The sequence below is a fragment of the Papio anubis genome, chromosome 9 (assembly GCF_008728515.1).
Source record: "Papio anubis isolate 15944 chromosome 9, Panubis1.0, whole genome shotgun sequence".
NCBI classification, from domain to species: Eukaryota; Metazoa; Chordata; class Mammalia; order Primates; family Cercopithecidae; genus Papio; species Papio anubis.
Genome location: NC_044984.1, coordinates 64,806,125 through 64,827,615, shown reverse-complemented (window position 1 = coordinate 64,827,615; position 21,491 = coordinate 64,806,125). Strand labels below are relative to the sequence as shown.

The 21,491-nt window shown below is 41.9% G+C and overlaps 1 protein-coding gene across 2 annotated transcripts in view; it reads left to right on the top strand.

Annotated features, from left to right (window-relative positions):
• Positions 1-21,491, top strand: part of PTPRB (protein tyrosine phosphatase receptor type B) — a 124,759-nt gene that overhangs the window by 90,669 nt on the left and 12,599 nt on the right. For both annotated transcript variants that reach the window (XM_003906772.5, XM_021922599.2), the window contains 11 exons: positions 5,066-5,172; positions 8,784-8,883; positions 9,722-9,805; positions 9,900-9,917; positions 10,040-10,121; positions 10,729-10,819; positions 11,510-11,586; positions 13,577-13,711; positions 15,045-15,167; positions 15,355-15,518; positions 17,753-17,888. In XM_003906772.5, coding sequence (XP_003906821.2) covers positions 5,066-5,172; positions 8,784-8,883; positions 9,722-9,805; positions 9,900-9,917; positions 10,040-10,121; positions 10,729-10,819; positions 11,510-11,586; positions 13,577-13,711; positions 15,045-15,167; positions 15,355-15,518; positions 17,753-17,888 — 1,117 coding nt within the window. The remainder of the gene's footprint in view (positions 1-5,065; positions 5,173-8,783; positions 8,884-9,721; positions 9,806-9,899; positions 9,918-10,039; positions 10,122-10,728; positions 10,820-11,509; positions 11,587-13,576; positions 13,712-15,044; positions 15,168-15,354; positions 15,519-17,752; positions 17,889-21,491) is intronic.

Here is a 21,491-nt window from a genome sequence, read left to right as displayed (position 1 = left end):
CAAAACACATCACAGAACCACATGCAAATCAGCCTCTTGTGTGGTGGCTGCTGAACTCAGTCCAGTCAGAATTCTGCCTGTCTCAAGACAATCATCACCAGTCACCCTCCTTGTTGTTAGGCATCCTTTTTTCCAAAGGGAATAGGTGGACAGGAAATAGTGTAGAAAAAGAATAATTAGGATTGAGAAATGGGAAATTCTAGGTTTTGCTGATACGCAAGTTTGTTATGTCAACAGATATAATGTGTTTCATTCATTGTTGGGTTCCTATGATTCATATGTATTATTGCATTGTTCCATATGGAAAGAGAAAGGGCAGATCATTATGGTGAGAGAGTTGGAAGGTTAGGAAAGTGCTGGTCTGGTTTTGTTTTTATTCTAAATAAAAGAGCAGTGTGACCATAGTAAGGTGGTCAGCTTCTCCTGACCTCGTTTTCTTCAAAGGAAGGAAATTGAACCGCATGATCTCTAACTTTCTGCTATAGAATTCTAATTCTAGACACATTTAAAGTGGAAAAAATTCTATCAGATATTTGTTCACTAAAAATAGTGTCTTATTGTGTCATATTCATACTTATCTTGCTATAATATATTCAGCATATGTTTTCTTGCCTTCTCTGGCAATAGGTGTTGTTGGGTGGTAGATAAATAAGGTGGAGCACTGCCTTCAAGGAGCTTACAATGTGGAGACAGAAGCCACATCTGCAAAATAGAGGCAGAAATGTTGAAGGACATAAGGAATAAAGGAAAATAAATGCTGTGAAGGTTCAGAAGGCTTCTCAAAGGATGTATTAAAACATAGGAAAAGGATTTAGAAATATGCAGATAGTGACAGAAGGAGATTCAATGTGGAAGGAATAGTGGGAGTCAAAGTGTGCAGTTCTAAATACACAAATTGTTTAGAGTAGAACAAATAGTCCAGTTTCAAACAGAGGGTGAATAAAAAGGAGTAGACTGGGATGATAGGACAAGATAGGACTGTGGGTGGGTGCTAAGTGCTGGGCTGGGGAAAGTAGCTGTGACATTCATTTTTGGAAAAGTTTTAAGGGAAGAATGCCTGATGACCCATTAATTTTAAGCTGAACCTATACTAGGTCATTATCTCCTTCCTAAAGGTCCCTTTTATCTGCATCCATTCAGTACTTTGTATTTACACTTGTGATTTCAGAGCAGAGTATGTCAAGGTTGTTACAGCCAATGCTTTTATTTTACAGATGAGGCATAAAGAACTTTAGGGACCATCCAAGTAGCCAGCAACGGAGTAAAAGTGAGAACTAGATCTCAGATCCTCTTGTACCTAGCCCAGGCTTTTTTCATCCTTCCTACAAAAGTCATGGCGTGTGTGTGTGTGTGTGTGTGTGTGTGAGAGAGAGAGAGAGAGAGAGACAGACAGACAGACAGACAGACCGAGAGTCTTGCTCTGTTGCCCAGGCTGGAGTGCAGTGGCGTGATCTCAGCTCACTACAACCTCCACTTTTTGGATTCAAGCAATTCTCATGCCTCAGCCTCCCAAGTAGCTGGGACTACAGGCACGCATCACCACGGGTCTAGCTAATTTTTGTATTTTTAATAGAAATGGGGTTTCACCATGTCAGCCATACTGGCCTCAAATTCTTGGCCTCATGTGATCTGCCTGCCTTGGCCTCCCAAAGTGCTGGAATTACAGGCATGAGCCACTGTGCCCAGCCAGAAGTCATTGCTTTTAACCAAAAATTAAGCCATGAGGAAATAGGAAAAGAGATCTGCACTAGGAGCCAGAAATATGAAGTTCAGTTTTTGTTCATCATCTTTCTGTGTGATCTTGGAGAAGACATGGACTGTCTCCTAGCTTCAGGTTCCAAACCTCTGAAGTAATATAATAAACTTCTTTATTATATTGGAGAGGTTGAACATGATCAAACAGAACCATGTTTGAAAAAGTCCTTATGGCTGGGCGCGATGGCTCACACTTGTAATCCCAGCACTTTCAGAGGCCAAGACAGGCAGATAGCTTGAGCCCAGGAGTTCAAGACCAGCTTGGGCAACATGGCAAAACCCCATCTCTACTAAAAATACAAAAATTAGCTGGCCATGGTAGTGTGCACTTGTAATCCCAGCTACTCAGGAGGCTGGGGTTGGAGGATCACTTGAGCTCGGGAGGTGGAGGTTGCAGTGTGCATTCTGACCTGGTGACAGAGTAAGACCCTGTCTAAAAAAAAAAAAGAAAGAAGAAAGAAAAAGAAAAAAAAGTCTTCCCACACTTATAAATACGAAACTCTTATCAGAGACACTGAATTTCCAAATGTATAATAAATTAGTAACATACTTGCCAAGGCATTGGTGTTATAGTGGTTAGCATAGCTGCCTTCCAAAATTAGCAACACACACCAACTCCTCACCTTCCCCTTTAATGTGTGGTGATTGCTTGTTACCCTTTGTGGACCTTTCTCAATATACTTCCATTGACAGGCTGTTATTCCTGGAAGAACATCTTTTGACTTGGAGTGGATCTTTTGGAGATGGAAGTTATATGTGATTTATCAATATGATCTTGATGTTCATTTTACAGGATTACACTCGGATCTGGGCATGAGTTAGAAGAAGTGGGGGCAGGGCAGAACAATTTGCCCTGGCCTAGTACTGCTTCAGCATTATCACAGGACATGCCCAGATACCTTTGGGTTCAAGAAATATAGATTAAAAAAAAAAAAAAAAAAAAGAGTACTTCTGGTCACTTTCATAGAATTGAAATTAACACTAGAAAAAGTTTTCCCATATAAACCAAGCCTAATACTCCATCAGTTCAATTAGAGAATCTTCACAATAGGAGGGACTCAAGAAGTCACCCAAGCCAATCTTTAACTTAGTGCAGCAATGCCCTCCTCCAGCTTCCCTGGGACTGCTTCTCCTCCAGCCTCTACTTGAATCCCACCCCCATTCTCCAGCCCCCAGTGACTGGGAGCTCACAATCTAGGAGGTAGCTCATATTCTAATGTTAGAAAACAGCTTAATATTCCTAAACTCCTTCTTCCTTATAAATTCAGCCTACTGAGCCTAATTCTACCTTCAAGAAGAAAAATAATCATGTTGTTTTCCTCTTCTACATGGCAGCCTTCTTTAAATCAGAAGCTAACTATATTATGTCCCTTAAAGTCTTCTCTATCATTGTTCAGGTCAATCACCTCAAATGATCTCTAATTCATCCTAAAATATGCCCCCAGAAGTTGAGTGCAGCTCTCCAGACTGGGCCTGACTTACGGAGAGAGCATGAGACTTAGGTCCTGTGATAGGGATCACAGGCTTCTCATTCAAGCAGAGGTTACAAATCTGTGTGTTTGTAGCTGCATCTTGCTTGTTTATTGAATTTAGGACCAGCTGATTTTCAGGCACTATCCCACATGGACACGTGGACAGCCATCTCAGCAACTCTCGTGCCCAGGTGACTGCAATAACTCCAGTGTCAGCTGGACAGTTCTAAATCAATGCCTCAATGTCCCTCTAAATCGAGTATATCCCAAGCAAAGTATATCTTCCTTCACCAATCTCTCTCCCTTTTTTTTTTTTTTTTTTTTTTTTTTTTTTTTTTTTTTTTTTGAGATGGAGTCTTGCTTTGTCATCCAGGCTAGAGTGCAGTGGCATGATCTTGGCTCACTCCAGCCTCCACCTCCCATGTTCAAGCGATTCTCCTGCCTCAGCCTCCCAAGTAGCCACGATTACAGGTGCCCGCCACCACGCCTAATTTTTGTATTTTTAGTAGAGTTGGGGTTTCGCCATGTTGGCCAGGCTGATCTCCACCTCCTGACCTCAGGTGATCCGCCTGCCTTGGCCTCCCAAAGTGCTGGGATTACAGGTGTGAGCCACCGCGCCCAGCCTCTCTCCTCATTTCTATCAGTGTTCTCACTGTTCTCTTGAGTGACATGAGCTCAAGTCTTAGGCCATCCTTGATTCCTCCCTGCTTCTCTTCAGTCTGGGCCCCACCTAGTTCCTCCTTTCAGTGCCTTTCACAGTCTTCTTTCCATTCTCATTGCCAGGGCTCCTGGCCAGGGCCCTGTGTCCTTGGCCTGATTATCCCAGCAGTCTCTTCATTGAGCTCTCTGCTCCCCGCCACCTCACCTCCTATGCCCACACACACTGTTTCCTCCATATTCTACTATTCCTCATTTGCCATTGTTTATATGCTTTCTTCTTTTGCTATTTGCCTGATTCCTTTATATTCTGTCTTTCAAGTTTCCAAGACTAGAGACCATGCATCTCTTTGTAACTTCAGCAATTTATAAAGAAGGCCTTTAACAAATATTTCCTGTTGACAATAAATATGATATTAGAATATATTTAGAATATATTTAGATAAAATGATCTTTAGAAAATAGTGCCAAAAGATGAAGAGATATGTAAGGTAAAATAACAACAGCAACAATAATAATATTGATATTTGGTCACTTGACTTTTCTAATGGGCATCTCAGAATTACTTCCCCCACAACTGATCTGTCTGGATCTTCTCAAACCCCCCCCGTTGACTTCTCCATAGTTTTCCCTCATGTTAGTAAATGACACCTCCATTCTTCCAGTTGTTCCTCAGCCAAAACATATGGAATCATCCATACTCTATATTCATCAACAAATTTAGTTCTTCTTTCGATATATCCAACACTTCTCACTCACTGCCTTCATCACTACCTTTCTGAATAAAGCAGTCCCACATGCTGTATTCCCATTGCTTTCCATCGTCCTTACCCTGCTCTTTTCTTTTTCACAGCACACATCTCGTCTGATTTATTATATTTATGTGTTTATTATCTGACTTCCTCCATGAGAATGTAACCTCTGGAATGGCAGGGACTTTGTTTTGTTTCTTGCAATGTCCCAGCTCCTAGAACAGTGATTGGCATGTGGCAGGGGCTCATTAAATATTTATGAATAAATTGATGAATGAATGTATGAACCCAGGACTATCTGATTCCATAACTCATATTCTACCCTGCTACACACTGACCAGGAACCCACCCTATTTCTCCTTGAACACATTTTTCAGCTACTGTGTTCAACAACTAATGTATATTTAAATAAATCGGTTTTCTTTTCAGAATCAGCATTCGAGCTTTTACACAGCTCTTTGATGAGGACCTGAAGGAATTCACAAAGCCACTCTACTCAGACACATTTTTTTCTTTACCCATCACTACTGAATCAGGTAAGGCTAACCTTTACATCATGTTCTATCAACTGCCATATCACCTACAAGAGCCTCTAATGGAGAGATATTGGCTGATGATGGGGGAAACATTTTCATTTGGAACTGAATCTTTGTGTGGCCAAAAATTGATGTGAATCAAAGGGACTGCACAATTTCTCTAGAAGAATGGATTGAAAGGGAATTAATCTAAAAAGAAGGTGGAAGTACAGTATTTTTTCTATTAAAAATGAATTATTTTCTAAATAGTGAATGAAAACCATTAAAAGCAAGAGTTTTCACAGGCGGAAATATAAGTTAGTACAAAAGGCTTTCAGTTAAAAATGAGAATGTATATATGCATATACACAGAAATGCTCAGGAAAAAAAGACTAAAAGAAAAAACACCAAAATATTAATGATGTGTATCTCAAAGTAATGAAACTACAAGTGATTTTTCTTCCTTTTGCTTATTATGTGTTGACTTTGTACTATTAAAAACTGTTGGCCCAGCGCAGTGGCTCACTCCTGTAATCCCAGCACTTTGGGAGGCCGAGGCGGGCGGATCACGAGGTCAGGACATCGAGACTATCCTGGCTAACATGGTGAAACCCCGTCTCTACTAAAAATACAAAAAAATTAGCCAGGCGTGGTGGCGGGCGCCTGTAGTCCCAGCTACTCGGGAGGCTGAGGCAGGAGAATGGCGTGAACCCGGGAGGCGGAGCTTGCAGTGAGCCAAGATTGTGCCCCTGCACTCCAACCTGGGCAACAGAGTGAGACTCCGTCTCAAAAAACAAACAAACAAAAAAAAAAACTGTTAATGTAAAAGACTATACATAACAATTTCTGAAAGAGAGACTTCTCTAGTGTGTTAGAGGGAAAGCCTGAGTAATAATAGTGGCTACTATTTACTGTTCACCTTCTCTGTGGAGACACAGTTTTAAGCATTTTACATAGAATAACTTGTCCAATTCTCATGACAGTCTTTTGAGGTAAATGCTATTATCATCCCCATATTAAAGATGAGGACATGAGGCACCAGAGATTAAGTAACTTGCCCAAGATGGTGCAGCTGAAATTCTGGCACTTTCTGCCCAAGCATACAACCTCTGCACTGCCCTGTCTCTGAATACTTCCACCAGGCTGAGAATAGCATCATTTCATCCCCTTCTTTCTTAACACCATCGTCTGCACAGCCTTTTGCTGTAGCCCGTGTTCTGCAGTGCTTGATCTCTAGGTCTGGGAAGTTCTTTACAGCTAAAACCATCTCTCGTGCTGCATGACAAAAGATGACTCAGCCTCACAAACATTCCAATCTATTTATGCCAAATATAGGGATAATCTCCCACTTTTCAAGCCAAAGGGGGATGAGAACACAGTTAAGCGGATTTAGATGTCTTTACTTATAATTTAATGTAGGGACTTTGTAAACACAATTCTTTCCTTTTTGATATATTGTTACATGACAAAAACTGCATATAGTCCAGTACAGGAAGACAGTAAACATATATTCAAGAAATGATATTAACCACACTCAAGGAAAGATGATTGTGTTGATTTGATAAGTCTTGAAAGGCAACATGGAACAAACAAATCTAAGGTCTTAAAATGCAACTTCAAACATGGGCCACTTCACAGACCTAAATTTAAGGGGTAACACAGTAACACTTTTACAAGAAAACATAGGTATAACTCTTTGTAACCTTGGATTAGAAAATAGCTTTTAAGATATGACACCAAAAGCATAAGCTGCAAAAGAAAAAAAATAGACAATTTGGATTTAATTAAAATAAAAAGCTTGTGCTTCAAAGGACACTATCAACAAAGGAAAAAGACAACCTACAGAATTGGGAGAAAATATCTGCAAATCCCATATCTGATAAGGGCTGAATATCTAGCATATAAAGAACTCTTACCTCACAATTTAATAATAGAAACACAAATTACACTGTATGTATAGTATTTTATATATATATATATATATATATATTTTTTTTTTTTTTTTTTCAAGACGGGGTCTTACTCTGTCACCTAGGCTGTAGTGCAGTAATGCCACCTTGGCTCACTGCAACCTCTACCTCCCAGGTTCAAGCAATTCTCCTGCCTCAGCGCCACAAGTAGCTGGGACATCAGGCACGCACCACCACGCCCGGCTAATGTTTGTATTTTCAGTAGAGACGGGTTTTCACCATGTTAGTGAGGCTGGTCTCAAACTCCTGGCCTTGTGATCCGCCTGCCTCGGCCTCCCAAAGTGCTGGGATTACAGGTGTAAGCCACCGTGCCCAGCCAAATTACACAATATTTAAATGGGCAAAGGCTCTGAATAGACATTTCTCCAAAGAAGATGTACAGTTGACTAATAAGCACATGAAAAGGATGCTCAACATCAGCAGTCATTAGGGAAATGCAAATCAAAATCACAAGAAGATACCACTTCACACCCAGTAGCATGTCTATAATCAAAAAGACAGTAACAAGAGTGAGGATATGAAGAAATCAGAACCTTCCATACACCGCTTATGAGAATGTAAAATGGTGTAGCTGCTTTGAAAAACAGTTTATAGAAATATTAAACCTAGAGTTACCATACGACCCAGCAATTTCACGCCTCAGTATATACCCAGGAGAAATGAAAACATATGTCCACATAGAAACTTGTACATGAATATTCATGCAGCATTATTCATAATCGCCAAAAAGTAGAAGCAATTTAAATGTCCATCAATGGATGAATGGATAAACAAAATATGATATATCCATACAATGGACTATTATTCAACCATAAAAAGGAATGAAATCTTGGTATATGCTATAATATGGATGAGCCTTGAAATCATTATGCTCAATTAAAAGAGCCAGTCACAAAAGATCACAGATTTATGATTTCATTTTTATGAAACATCCAGAATAGGCAAATCTACAGACACAGAAAGTAGATTAGTGGTTGCCAGGGATCGTGAGGAGGGAGGAATGGGACTGACTGCTAAGAGGTATGTAGTTTCTTTTGAGGGTGATGAAAATGTTTTAAAATTGATTGTGGGGACATTTGCAAAACTCTGTGACTATACAAAAGACCATTGAATTGTACAATTTAGATGGGTGAGTTGCATGCTATGTGAATGATATTTCAATAAAGCTATTTTAAAAATGAGGCCACTCTTACCTCTTCATAAACTCCCAGTAGCGGTACCATACCAGATAATAAAAATAAGACTTTGTTAAAATAGCTCCAAGCAAACCACTGGATTTTCCAAGGCCCCAAATGCTTTGTAACATGTTTTATATAAATGAAATTGCATTTTTATCTTGGTGGCAAACTTATGGCCTTTATCTTAGGTGCCCCAAGCTTTATATACAAGTGCAAAGTCCAAAACACCTCTATAAGCTATACGCCACTAACTTCAAAAGTATACAGTGACACCTGGCCTCACTGCTACCGGGTGGGGGCCAGCCTTTCATCTTCTTAGGTACATACTTCTAGCCTTTGGAAAGTAAATGCCTCATCGTGGGCATCACTTGAATTCTATTTGTAATAACATTACTTGGGAGATATGGCTTCAATAGCTTTCTTACTGGTTCCCTAGCACTAATTTTCCCACCTGCGTTTGTTGTTTCTATCTGGATTATTGTAGAGCCCTTGTTTGGAGCTATTGAAGGTGTGAGTGCTGGTCTGTTTTTAATTGGCATGCTAGTGGCTGTTGTTGCCTTATTGATCTGCAGACAGAAAGTGAGGTAAGTACAAAGCTCCTTTTCATGATTGGACCCACAACTTTAAAAATGCAACTGAAAATTCCCTCTAGGCTGAAAACTAAGAAGTGAAAATAATTTAATCTTTCCAGGTTAAATTGTCACTGTTTTCTCAATAAAAACAAAAGTCAAACTCTAAAGCCATGACTCACTTTTCTCAGTTCTTTTATATCCCATTGATGAATTCGTCCCTTGCCAAAGGACTGAGGGGCCATCTATAGCTTTATTTAAAGATGAAGTGACTCATTTTGCACAGGAAAAAAAATATTTGTGTGTGTGTGTGGTTCATATCCTCATGAAGACAGAGATGTTTGCAAATTGCATGTCCAAGTGCTCTTCTGAAATATCCTGAAAAGTGTGGTTGACATCACCATTTTGTAGTCCATATCTGCCATCCTAATTTAAGAAGGGACCAAAAAGAACCAAATAGCATGTGGCCCCAGTGTCGTGCCTTCTTCTCTTAGTGAATTTTTTTTCTTAATTTGGCACATGTTCCTCTTTATTGAAGTCGTGTCTGGCATCTGAAATTTACTGGATTTTTTTTAAGCAAAGTTTTATTGAGAATGTGGGAAGTGATTATAACCTGTAGCCAAAAACCAGGAGACAAATCTTCAGTTTTTGCAGAGATCCGTTTCGGGGTGGGAATGATCTACTTTATTCTTTTTCCTTTCCCTCCCTCAGAGAGATGTTGGCTGAGTGCAAATCTACATGAATACTGAAAAATCCGTATTTGCACAAACATGCACAGCCTTACCATAAATGGAAAAATGTGTTCAAGCCAAGTATCATCATCAGAATAAAAGTTCTCTCCCTTATGTTTCAGCCATGGTCGAGAAAGACCCTCTGCCCGTCTGAGCATTCGTAGGGATCGACCATTATCTGTCCACTTAAACCTGGGCCAGAAAGGGTAAGCACCACATTTGCCTTCATGTAATTTGTTGGAAGATGGTATTATGTGAAATTTGCTAACAAAGTCTTCTTCTTTTGGTTTCCCTTCACAGTAACCGGAAAACTTCTTGGTAAGAGAGAGAACACATTAATGACTATATTATCTGCCTTTGAAATATGAGTCAGAATGGTTATGGCACTTTCCCTTTTCTGCAGTAACTCTCTTTTCTTTTTGTTTCATTTTTAATTACAGTCCAATAAAAATAAATCAGTTTGAAGGGCATTTCATGAAGCTACAGGCTGACTCCAACTACCTTCTATCCAAGGAATACGAGGTACAACTCAAGCAGAATGAAGCTTCAGCATCCCTAGTTCTTAGCAGAATTTCCTTCCTAATGTTTACTGTGTAATCATAGGCTGATTGGGCTCAGCAGTTAGGAGGCTGCTTAGAATCTCAGCTGAGCACTCTTTTATGCCTAAACTATGCCCTGAACAATACACCATCTAATCTTAGAGGCCAGCTTGAGCTCCAGAATAACACAGCAAACCAAAGGCTACCTGGATCAGACAGTAAAGAAGAATTAACAAATCTCAAATGCAGACCTAATGCTATCAGATATTCAGCCTGGCCGTTTGCTTGGCTGGGAGATACTGTGGTTTTGCAAAAAGCACGTAGCTTTTGGATTTGATTCTCAGGTTTGCCACTTGGCTGACCTGGGGCACATCAGTTATCCTGTCTGAGCCTCACCTGTAAAATAGTGAGAGGAACACTTCCCTTGTGGGGTTGTTGTGGGGATCAGAGCTAATGCATGTTGAATACCAGGCATTCATAAACTGTAGCTAGTGTATCTATTTTCATATTATTATGTATCTCCAGGACTGTATGATTTGCTTTATTCTATTTCATATCCTCCACTTACACACTTATTTTTGAACTAACAGGAATTAAAAGATGTGGGCCGAAACCAGTCATGTGATATTGCACTCTTGCCAGAGAATAGAGGGAAAAATCGATACAACAATATATTGCCCTGTAAGTTTTGTGTCAGAATTTGTAATACTGTCTTCCTCCAGCCATTTCTGCATTTTTCTCCAAAAACGAAATGGGGCTAAAGAAATAGAATGTAACTGGATATGGACAATCTCCAGCTCTGAATGCCTTTAATAAGAAGTAACTTGTATATTCCTGCACTTCTCTCCAGAGGGATAATAGCCAGTTTAAATTCTGATTATGAAAGGCCTGTTATGCTATTGACATTTCCCCCATGTGATCCTACTGCTTCTCTTTGGAGGCTAAGCAGTAAATGGGGTTAACAGCAAGGGCTCTGACATCAAGCAGACCTGGGTTTTCTTAGCAAAGTCTTCGGTTAGCAATTTCTACTTAAATTTCCTTACCCCATTAGGTAAAGCAATAGAAGGTAGGTTTTCTGGATTGTATTCATTCCAGCAGTCAAAGGGAGCTGGCCACTCCATCAGGCAAATGTAATGTTACAAAGGGAAGCACAGATGGGGCTTCACGTTGTCTCCTGTGTCTGACTGGTTATAGGCCACCTATGCAATGTGGGGCAAGTTAGTGATCCTGTCTGAGCCTCATCTGCAAACTGGAGATAAGATCCCCTCCCATCGGAGGCTGTTGTGGGGATCAGAGCTAAGGCACATCACACACATTACATAAACTGTAGAAAAATCACTCCAAGACTCAGCGGCAAATCTCTCCTTCCAGATGATGCCACACGAGTGAAGCTGTCCAATGTAGATGATGATCCTTGCTCTGACTACATCAATGCCAGCTACATCCCTGTAAGTGACCCACTAGGCCAGTGTTCGGGATGAGGCTTTGGTGGGTGGCTACCCAGGAGATGCCACTCCTGCATGTTCCCGTTATTCTTAGCTTTGGAAACACTTGTAGATTTCAGAAGAGCATGTCTGAATGCCATAAAAAAAAAAAAAAATAGGGTATCCAATTCAGTTCCTGCTAAGCCACATTTTTCACAATGGCTATAGTCAAATGAAATTATAATGAGCCCAGGATCCATTTTCATAGGTCATCTACTCTCTGTAGTCCTTAACCTAGATGAGAGCTTCCTAAGGAAGATGGACCCCCCCCCCCCCCGCTAAAGCTGCCTAGCTAGAGAAGTTGATCCCATGTTATTTGGAATCTTCATAACCACAGACACAACTCAAAGGTTATATCAAATCTTTGGGCTCTGGTTTTGGTTAGCATCTTGCCACCCTCCTACAGCACACTGCAGTGGAAAAAGCTTTCAGATCAAACAAATCTAGGTTTGAATCCCACTTCTGCCCCTTGTCTCTGTGACCTTGGGTACATTATGTCACCTTTTTGGGCCTCCATTTTCTTTTCCAAAAACTGAAGATAATATTTACCTCAAGCAACCATGCACTCACTCAATAAACACTTAGAAATTAAGCGCTAACTGTAAGTCAAACACTGAGCTGTTTACAGGCATAGGATAAGATGGAATCCCAACCCTAAAAGCACTCTCAGAAGAGTTGAGGCAGAAAAAGACAATGACATGAGAAACCTGCCACAGCAGTGCCTCTCCTACATTGAAAGATGTCTGCATCATCTGGGGATCTTGTGAAAAGGCAGATTCTGATCCAGCAGGGCTGAGGCAGGGCCTGGGAGTCTACATTTCTTTTCTTTTTTTTTTTTTTTTGAGATGCAGTCTCGCTGTGTCGCCCAGGCTGGAGTGCAGTGGCACGATCTCTGCTCACTGCAAGCTCTGCCTCCGGGGTTCACGCCATTCTCCTGCCTCATCCTCCCGAGTAGCTGGGACTACAGGCACCCGCCACCATGCCCGGCTAATAGTTTTTGTATTTTTAGTAGAGATGGGGTTTCACCGTGTTAGCCAGGATGGTCTCAATCTCCTGACCTCATGATCCGCCCGCCTCGGCCTCCCACAGTGTGGGGATTACAGGCGTGAGCCACTGCACCTGGCTGAGTCTGCATTTCTGACAAGCCTCTGGGTGATTTCAGTGCTGCTGGTCTGAGAACCGCACTCAGCAGCAAGAGGCTAGAGGTTGCCATGGGGCATCTAGGAGGAGAATGTCCCCCAGGAGAGAGAAAGATAAAAGAAGGCTCAGCCAAGCAGGCACCACGCTGAGGATAAGTAAGGATTGGTTAGGTGAGAGGCAGTGTTTGCGTGGGTGGGGGTGGCGATGGCAGGGGTGACATAATGTGGAGACCCTGAGGAGAGAGAAAGAGCTTCGAATAGAATCGACAAGGAATTGCTGTCATGGCTGGAGTGCAGAAGGAGATGAAAATATCCCGCTCTTGGACAGTGCTTTGGATTAAATAAGTCCATTAGATGGTAGACGCGCAGTGGACAGTGGTTTCTCTTCCGTGATGCTTCCTGTGGATGACCTACCTTACCAAATTATTCTGACATTGCTTGTCCAAAATGACTAACCCTTTTCTACATTAAATAGGGAAAGAGCCTGATTACAGTCCCGCAAACAGTCCACACAAATGCCCCCCCGACACACACATATAATTGAGGGTGAAGTGTTGTCTAGATCAGTGCCTGAGTCCCCCATTTGCTTTCAGAATAGACCCAGGCAAGTAAAAGGGAATGTGGCTCTTAACACTAATTCAATGTTCTGACCTTTGTCCTTCCTGCTCCCAAGCCTTGACACTTGTGTTAGTATCTTTTTCTGAAGTCAGAGACTTGGCAGAGACCTCCCTATCATCTTAATCTGAAGAACTCTTTGTTTATAGTTCTGAAGAGGCCCATTGTTTCTGACTCTCCATATTGTAAATTCATTGCAGGGCAACAACTTCAGAAGAGAATACATTGTCACTCAGGGACCGCTTCCTGGCACCAAGGATGACTTCTGGAAAATGGTGTGGGAACAAAACGTTCACAACATCGTCATGGTGACCCAGTGTGTTGAGAAGGGCCGAGTGAGTAAACAGCCTTCCTGCCATCCAAGCTTTGCTTTCTGCCACCTGGACAGAATTCTGCCCCATCATCAAAGTGCAACCCCGCAAAACCAAGTAGGGATCATGTGAGAACATTGTTAGTGACTTATGCCACTCTGTTCAAACGACTCTAATAGTAAACCCAAGTGAGGCCTCATTCTGATTCTGGGTCTAAAGTTCCAGTCAAAGCTGTTTCCATTTGAGGACTGGGATTACTGGCAGTGCCCATTACACCAAAAGATTACCTGGCCACTTGGCTACTCCATTCTTCAGTGTATGGCTAGGGGAGAGACCCGGTCAGAGTCACTGGACCTGCCCCTCCTCCCAGGAAAGGAGAAGTGAGTTGTAGACTGTGTTGGTAGACACAAAGTAAAAGAATAATCGAGACAAATTAAGCAACCCCCCTTGTAATGCACTTACCATCCTGCACTTTATATGGTTATTTTGAGGATTAAAAGAGAGATTACGGCTGGGCGCGGTGGCTCACGCCTGCAATCCCAGGACTTTGGGAGGCTGAAGGGGTGGATCACGAGGTCAAGAGATCTCTCAGGTGAAAGCAGGAGATCAGGAAAAAAAACTTAGCCGGGCGTGGTGGCAGGCGCCTGTAGTCCCAGCTACTCAGGAGGCTGAGGCAGGAGAATGGCGTGAACCTGGGAGGTGCAGCTTGCAGTGAGCCCACATCGCGCCACTGGACTCCAGCCTGGGCGACAGAGTGAGACTCCATCTCAAAAAAAAAAAAAAAAAAAAAAGATTACATGTGAAGTGCCCAGTATCTGCGCTCAGTAAATATATGCTTACAATCCTCTTTCCCTTGTCTGTGTACATGTAAAGACGAGCTTAGCTAAATGTTCTAACTTCTCAAAGATCTCTTGACACATGGCCCACGTTAGGACAGTGACATAAAAATATGAATGAAGCAGGGCCAGGAAGACAGTGCCTTCCTGTACCCAACTAGATATTTCTTTAGAAAGAACAATACATTGTGAACCACAGTTTATCTGCTAGTGCAACTGAAATGCCAAGGGGGAAAAAATAAAAACCAAAACCTCAAGCCATATATCACTGGGCCTAAAAAATGAGTGAACCCAAAGGCTGGCGTTAGGGGTGCTCCTTGTGCAGGCTCTCCCCTTCTCTTGGAGCAGCACCTCAGCTTCAGCACTGGCCATGAGAAGGTTAATATAAAGTAGATGGTCAAATTGCTTTAGCAGCTGATCCCAGATTCCTAACTCAGGAAGACATTTGGAGGAGGGAAACCGCAGGTTCACAAAGGAGTAACTTTTCCAGACTCACGTTTTTTCTGTCTGTCCTGTTCTAGGTAAAGTGTGACCATTACTGGCCAGCGGACCAAGATTCCCTCTACTATGGGGACCTCATCCTGCAGATGCTCTCAGAGTCCGTCCTGCCTGAGTGGACCATCCGGGAGTTTAAGATATGCAGTGTATGTTAGCTTGCTTGACTTCATTTAACATCCGAGCCTGGGTAGATGAACGAGATCTGTGAATCCCACTTTTGCTGGTTCCTCTCTTGTAGTTTCAGCCCAGAGGAATTGCTCCATGGCTCAGTTGTCAAGCTTGAAGGTTTGCATTGGACATTTCCTCTTATTATCCTGCTCTCTGCTCTTACAGGAGGAACAGCTTGATGCACACAGACTCATCCGCCACTTTCACTATACAGTGTGGCCAGACCATGGAGTCCCAGAAACCACCCAGTCTCTGATCCAGTTTGTGAGAACTGTCAGGGACTACATCAACCGAAGCCCAGGTGCCGGGCCCACTGTGGTGCACTGCAGGTACTGGGACGCCTAGCAGCCAATAAAATGGCAGCCATAAGGGGGCTGTGGAAAAATATGTAAGCATGGGGAATTTGGTAGGTGGAGGATTTGTCTGGACCAACCAGCCTGCCTCACCCCCACAGGGTTTTATAACGTTCCTCCCCTTCTGCCAACGTCATTCCTCTTCCCTGACTTCTCCTTTTTCACTTTCTCCCCCTGTAGCTCTCTCTCACCCTCACTCTCCAGCCTTCTCTCTCCCTCTTGCTCTTTTCCTACTTTCTGAAATCCAAAGTCCTGATGGGAATTCCATGCTTTCCATCATCAGGCATATCACCTTCAATCTAAGTTCCCAACAACTCCCTTCCCATTCTAGCCAGGAAAGTGAGCACACAAGCTTATTCTTGCCTCTGGTCATTCTTCCATTTTGGGAAGGCTTTACCTCTCTTCTCCACCTAAGTCCTACCTATCCTTCAAGATTTATTTTCTAATCTTCCCTCCGGGTCTAGTAGCATGTCTTTGTCTATTTGTGCTGCTAAAACAAAATACCACAGACTGGATAACAAATAATAGAAATTTATTTATCACAGTCTAGAGGCTAGGAAGTCCAAAATCAAGGCACTGGCAGGTTCAGTGTCTGTTGAGAGCTTGGTCTCTGCTTCCAAGATGGTGCCTTGTCACTGTGTCCTCCAGAGCAGACAAAGGCTGTGTCCTCACATGGAGGGAGAGATGGAAGGGCAAAAGGACCTAGCTAGTTCCCTCCAACCCATTCATGAGGGCAGAGCCCTCATGACCTAATCACCTCCTCCACCTCTTAATATTGTTGCACTGAAGGTTAAGTTTCAACATGAATTTTTGGAGGTGACACAAACATTCAAACCACAGCATAGCAATTGCCATCTGTAGCACCTAATTTTTTCTCTTAAGTTTCTGTTCTCTTGATTTCTCTTTGCTTCAGTCTGTCCAGAAAATCAACCTAACAAGTGAAATCTCTCTCTCTGGGGAGCCTGGTATTTAGCTAATTAATGTTTGCAGCAACACTTTGATAGCCTTAACTGAACGGCACTAATAAATATGCAGCAGGGAATTACAGCAGTAAGAGAAATGCCAAGTGTACTCATCTCCCTCCTGTCAGCCCAGCACCCTAGGTGCCCGGCTTTCCTATGTCCTTGGAACCTTGACACTTTTAATAGGAAGGTGAGGCACTCACCTCAGAGCTTTCTGCTTTTTGAAAAATGGCAGGCATTTTTGTCCAGGACCACTGGAGAACTGTCCTTTATCTTATAAATGTGCGTATCAAAAATCCCCAGATGATACAACCATTTTGGGGAGCAATTTGGCAATCCCTAGTGAAGTTGAAGGTGTTCGTGCCCATGAGCAACCCAAGAGTTCTGCTTCTAGGTTTCGACCCCTGAGAAATCTCCACATATATTCATGTTCATTGCAACACATGTTTTAATAGAGAAAAATTTTAAATGATCTTATTACCACTGGATTAGCAGTGGTTTATGAGAGAATTAAAAGAAATTAGATCAGCTGGGTGTGGTATATCCTGCCTGTAATCCCAGCACTTTGGAGGCCAAAGTGGGAGGATCACTTGAGGCCAGGAGTTCGAGACCAGGCTGGGCAACTATTAGGGAGACCTTATCTCTACAAATCTTTTTTAATTAGCTGGGAGTAGTTATATGTGCCTGTGGTCCCAGCTACTCAGGAGGCTGAGGTGAGAGGATTGCTTGAGCCTGGGAGGTGGAGGCTGCAGTGAGCTATGCTTGTGCCACTGCACTCCAGTCTAGGCAACAGAGCAAGACTCGGGGAGGGAAGAAGATCTATATGTAGCAATATAGATAAATCTGAAAATATAATATTGAGTAGGAAAGTTGACAAAAAAGATACCTAAAGCATGTATATTACCGTTTCAGTAGATTTTTGAAACATAAATGTTGTTTATAGATTTACCTTTATGTAGGAAAAGTATTAAAAACATGCACGGAAATGATACCTAGTAAGTGCAGAGCAGGACTTATGGTGGAGGACGGACAGGAAGGGAGTGGAGATGGAAGACTATGTGGAGGTGGGATTGGGGGACTCTAGGTTAAACTTGTTTAAGAGAAAAAGAGCACATTGAGAGAAGGAAATATTCCTATCTTCTCCCTTAACTGGGAAGGGAAAAGAAAGATTGTGCCAGAGTCTCCAGCTGCAATCTTGAAAGGCAAATTTAATAAAAAGGCTTGATCTTCCTTTGCCATCTCTTCTAGTGCTGGTGTGGGTAGGACTGGAACCTTTATTGCATTGGACCGAATCCTCCAGCAGTTAGACTCCAAAGACTCTGTGGACATTTACGGAGCAGTGCATGACCTAAGACTTCACAGGGTTCACATGGTCCAGACTGAGGTAAGAGTTATAGACTGAAAGTTATAGGCCACCCTCCTCCCCACTATATTCCCACAAAAAAAATACCAGACTTTAATCTGACAAGGGGAAATAACTATGACACATTAGGAAGAGAAAAAAAGAACTGAATATAGATATTTTCTAAGACTTGTTATTTTAAAACAAATCTCACTGGTCTTGAAGGTGACCATCTTGAGGCTCATTTTAAGATAGGCTGGCAAATGAGCATAAGAACCTCAGTTAGGAAAGAAGAAGATCCCAATCTCTTTTCTCCCCCAGCCTCACTCCCTCCACCTACAGCCCCATTTCGGGAGTGTATGTAGATTGTAAAGACCACATGCTTCCATCTGTGCAGCACTTTGACATTTGCAGGGCATTTTTGAACACGTTCTCATTAAATTTTCACAATAACCTGGCGAGACATATTATATTCCATTTCCAGACTAGAAAATGAAGGTCCATAAGCTTAAGGGCTTTGCACAAAGCCCACAGCCATGAAGTGGCTGAGGTGGCTTGGGCACTATTCTAGAGAACCCTGGGCCCTTGAGTGTGCTATAAGTGTACTAGCCTCAGGGTCAGATCTCTTCCTCAATAGAGACCAAGCATTCACTCCTCTGCATCAATGCCTTCCAAGGCTGAAGTTCTCTTACCCTCGTGTTTCACAAATTTTTCTACAACTAACTAACTATGAAAATCCTCTGTATTAAAAAAAAAAAAAATCCATAGTTGGAAAAGTAAAAAGTTCTACATGCTTCTGTGTCCCCTCTTAGAGTCACAGTACCCAAGGACACTGCACAGACAGCAATGCTCCACAAAAAGCCTCTTGCAGCCATGGCCCCCCTTTGAGCTTTGTTGAACCCACTATTTCCAAAACCATCTTGACCTCTGAATTCTTTTCTTGTGCAGCACATATTAATATCCTGCATTCAAGCCAGCAACAATTGAACCAGAGAAATTAAAATAGAAATTAAAAATATCCTGCAGAACTCACATTTGGCAAAACAATGGCCTCATTGCCTCCTGCAGGCAGGATCCTCTGCCACCACTATTGTCCTGGGCTGGGAGTAGATTCCACCATATTTTGAATGTTTTATTATGAAATTGTTTTAAAAAAATACACAAAACATGGCTGGGTACAGTGGCCCATGCCTGTAATCCCAACGCTCTAGGAGGCCCAGCGGGGGCAGATCACTTGAGGCCAGGAGTTTGACACCAGCCTGGGCCACATGGCAAGAGCCCATCTCCACAAAAAATTTTTAAAAAGAAAATACACAAAACTAGGAAAAATAGTATAGTGAGTTTCCATGTACCCAAACCCCAATCAGTATTCTGTGTTCTTTTCCCATCTGTATCCCACATTTAATGTTCCCCTACCCCATGGCATTACGCCATTGAAGCAAATCCCACTTACCACATTATTTCATCCTTAAATACACATATACATGTATATACCTATGTATGTGTACCCATGTAATACATGTCATATTGCATATGTGTACATGTGTGTATGTGTATATATGTGCATGTGTATATTTGTATGGATATATGTGATATTACATATACTGCATATATACATATGTATGGGTATATATGTGTATGTGTGCACATGTGTGTGTGTATATATATGTATACATATATTTGATAAGGAGTCTTTAAAATTATGACCACAATGTCATTATCACATCTGTCTTAACCATAATTCCTAAATATCATCTAATATCCAGTCAGTATTTAAATTTCCCTAATTATCTCAAAAAATTGCTTTTTATAAAAAAACTGTAGTTGGTTTTCATTAGAATCCAGAGTTTACATATTTCATTTGGTTGAAGTGTCTCTGAAATATTTTTTAATCTATAATCCTCCCTCCCATTTGTTTTATATGACATTTATTTGTTAAAGAAGCCAGCTCATTTGTTCGGTAGATTTTCCCACATTCTAGATGTGGCTGATTGCTTTTTCATGGTGGTAATGTATTCCTTTACTTCCCATGGATTTTGTCAGCTGGTGGTTAGATCTGGAGGCCTGATTAAACTCAATGCTTCGTGGGTGGTGCTGAGGGCTTTCTGTTGCATGACATCAGAAGGCAGATCACCATGTCTGTCTCTCTTTCAGCACTGAGAAAACTGACGATGAGTTCAGGGAGTGTCAGCCTGAACCCTTCATTATCCCCATCAACCTTTCACTTAATGGTTTTAGCAGTCACTGATGACCTCCGCCTAGCTCTGTCATTTCATCAAAGGCTGCAGAATTATATTACCCTGTATCATAATTATTAACCTTCAGCTTTCTCCAGACTATACATTCCTAGAGGGTGGGAACCTGTTTTCCTTCTCTAGATCCTCAATATTTTTTAATCTTTTATTTTATTTTATTTTATTTTATTTTTTTTTTGAGACGGAGTCTCGCTCTGTCCCCCGGGTTCACGCCATTCTCCTCCCTCAGCGTCCGGACTAGCTGGGACTACAGGTGCCCGCCACAGCACCTGGCTAATTTTTTGTATGTTTTAGTAGAGACGGGGTTTCACCATGGTCTCGATCTCCTGACCTTGTGATCCGCCCGCCTCAGCCTCCCAAAGTGCTGGGATTACAGGCGTGAGCCACCGCGCCCGGCTATATTTTTTAATCTTTTAAATGAACAAATATCCTGCACTTATGTTGCTAAAAAGTCAGCATTAATATTTTGTTAGTTTACTGTCACTTTCACAATTTGTAACTTGGGGAAGAGGAGGTTATATTGTAAATAGTCTCAAACTGTGTGTATTTATGTGTGTGTGTGTGTGTGTGCACGTGCTCTAGTAATTGTCAGAGGATCCTTGGGCCATGTATCACTTCCATACACCTGCCCCAAACTCAAGAGGCATTTTGGCAACTAGGAGGGACTCTACTGTCAATATAACTGGCTGACTTTCCGAGCAGAGGTAACACAATGTTCCGCTTCCTCCTTCTCCTTAGAAATAACTCCATCTTTTCTCTATTCTGTTCTCCTTTTCCTCCTGCCTCACTGAGGATGCTGTGGCTTAGTGCCTCAGCTTGGCTTCTTAATGTTTGAGTTCCCCAAGGTTCTGTCCTCAAGGCACCACCCTTTCTCTCAGTCTTCATTCTTTGTGATATTCTCCATTTCCATACATGCTCATGTTACCCAACTCTAATTCTCCTGTCTCCACATACCTGTAAGTGCCTGTCTACCAGATGGATTCCCCCAGAAGCCTTACAGCCATCTAACTCCAAAAAGATCAAAGCCAAACTCATTCTCTTTCTTTCAAAAAACCAAACAAAACATCAAAAACATTCCTCCTGCTCTTGCACCTTCCAGTTTCATTTAATAGTATTGCCATCCATGTGTTTGCCCAAGCCAGGGAGCTGACTTCTTATATTTTTTAAGGGATGGGGTCTTATGTTGCCCAGACTGGACTCAAACTCTGTGCTCAAGCAATCTTCTACAGTTGTGCACCACCACACCTGGCATGCTTACATGCATGGATAGGTGCATTTATTTATTATTTATATTTTTTATTTACATGGTGAGACAAGATCTCACTATGTTGACCATGCTAGACTCAAACTCCTGGGCTCAATGGTGTGGATTTCTTTTCCTCCAGTTTCC